Raw genomic sequence first — 1,151 nt, 5'->3', positions numbered from 1 at the left:
GGCCCGGGGCAGGGTGGACAGCGACACGGACACTGGTGGCCCTGCAGTCTCCCTCCAACCACTCCGCAGGCCTGTGACACACGGCTGAGCCAGGAGGAGAGTCAGATGACAACAAGCCGAGCGTCCAGAGTGAGGCTAGAGGACTACGACTTTCGCTCGCTACCATTCGATTGTACGGGGAACACGTGGCGTTCGGGGCTTTCTGCACAAGAGCGTGAGACATTGCTGTGACAGAGGGGACACAAAGGAATTCCTGCTCCAACGTCACCCTTCCTGGCCACAAAATGGGCTGGGGGAGGGGGGCTCCTGAGCCTGGGGTCGAGTTCTGTGTGAGGCAGGAGAGGCCACAGCCAAGACAGCAAATGGCGGGCGCTCCGCCGCTGCACAGGGCTCCAGCTTCATCTCCAGAGGCCGGGATCCCCGTGCCCGACGTGAACCCCAAGAACCAGTCCTGCTGTGCCTGGCATACCGAGGCTGTGGGACTGACGGATGGACAGATGGACGGACGGACACACGCCCTCCGTGGGCTCAGCTCCACGCAGGGTCCGGGTGGCCCGGTTTATAACCAGCGCCATTGTGGCCACTGTGGCCACACGCCGGCCTCGGGGACGCTGGCCGGGGGACTGGGCGCTGGGGGGGGGGTTGCTGGGTAAGGGGGTCACTGCAATGAGGGGGTCTCTGGGTGGAGGGGTGGCTGGGTCGCGGTCTCTGGGCCAGGGGTCGCTGGGCGGGGGTCTCAGTCAGAGGTCACTGGGTGAGAGGGGTCACTGGATCAGGGTCTCTGGGTCGGGGTCACTGAGGGGGGTCACTGGAGGGGTCTCTGGGTCGGGGGTCGCTGGGCGGGGGGTCGCTGGGTCGGGGTCACGGGGGGGCACTGGGTCAGGGTCGCTGGGGGAGTCACTGGAGGATCATTGGGTCAGGGCCTCTGGGTCGGGGTCTCTGGGGGGTCTCTGGGTCAGGGGGTCTCTGGGTCAGGGTCTCTGGGTTGGGGTCACTGGGTTGGGGGGTCACTGGGGGGCACTGGGTCTGGCTGGCCACCAACAGGCCGGGCGGCATCAAGGCTCCACAGGCAGAGTCTGAGCCCTGGTTGCAGGTGGGTCGCAGGTGTGGATAAAGTCAGGAAGCGCGGGGCGGCGGGGCAGCCGGGGGGG

At 67.0% G+C, this 1,151-nt stretch overlaps 1 protein-coding gene across 1 annotated transcript in view; it reads right to left on the bottom strand.

The window, feature by feature from the left end:
• Positions 1-764: 764 nt before the first annotated feature.
• Positions 765-1,151, bottom strand: part of Pde10a (phosphodiesterase 10A) — a 178,251-nt gene continuing 177,864 nt past the window's right edge. Inside the window, exon 22 of the mRNA XM_013024523.1 lies at positions 765-888. Within this exon, the coding sequence (XP_012879977.1) occupies positions 765-888 (124 nt within the window). The remainder of the gene's footprint in view (positions 889-1,151) is intronic.

This window comes from Dipodomys ordii, unplaced genomic scaffold (genome assembly GCF_000151885.1).
Source record: "Dipodomys ordii isolate 6190 unplaced genomic scaffold, Dord_2.0 Scaffold77, whole genome shotgun sequence".
NCBI lineage: Eukaryota > Metazoa > Chordata > Mammalia > Rodentia > Heteromyidae > Dipodomys > Dipodomys ordii.
Note: the sequence above shows the minus strand (reverse complement) of the source record. Positions and strands in the feature narration are given on the sequence as shown.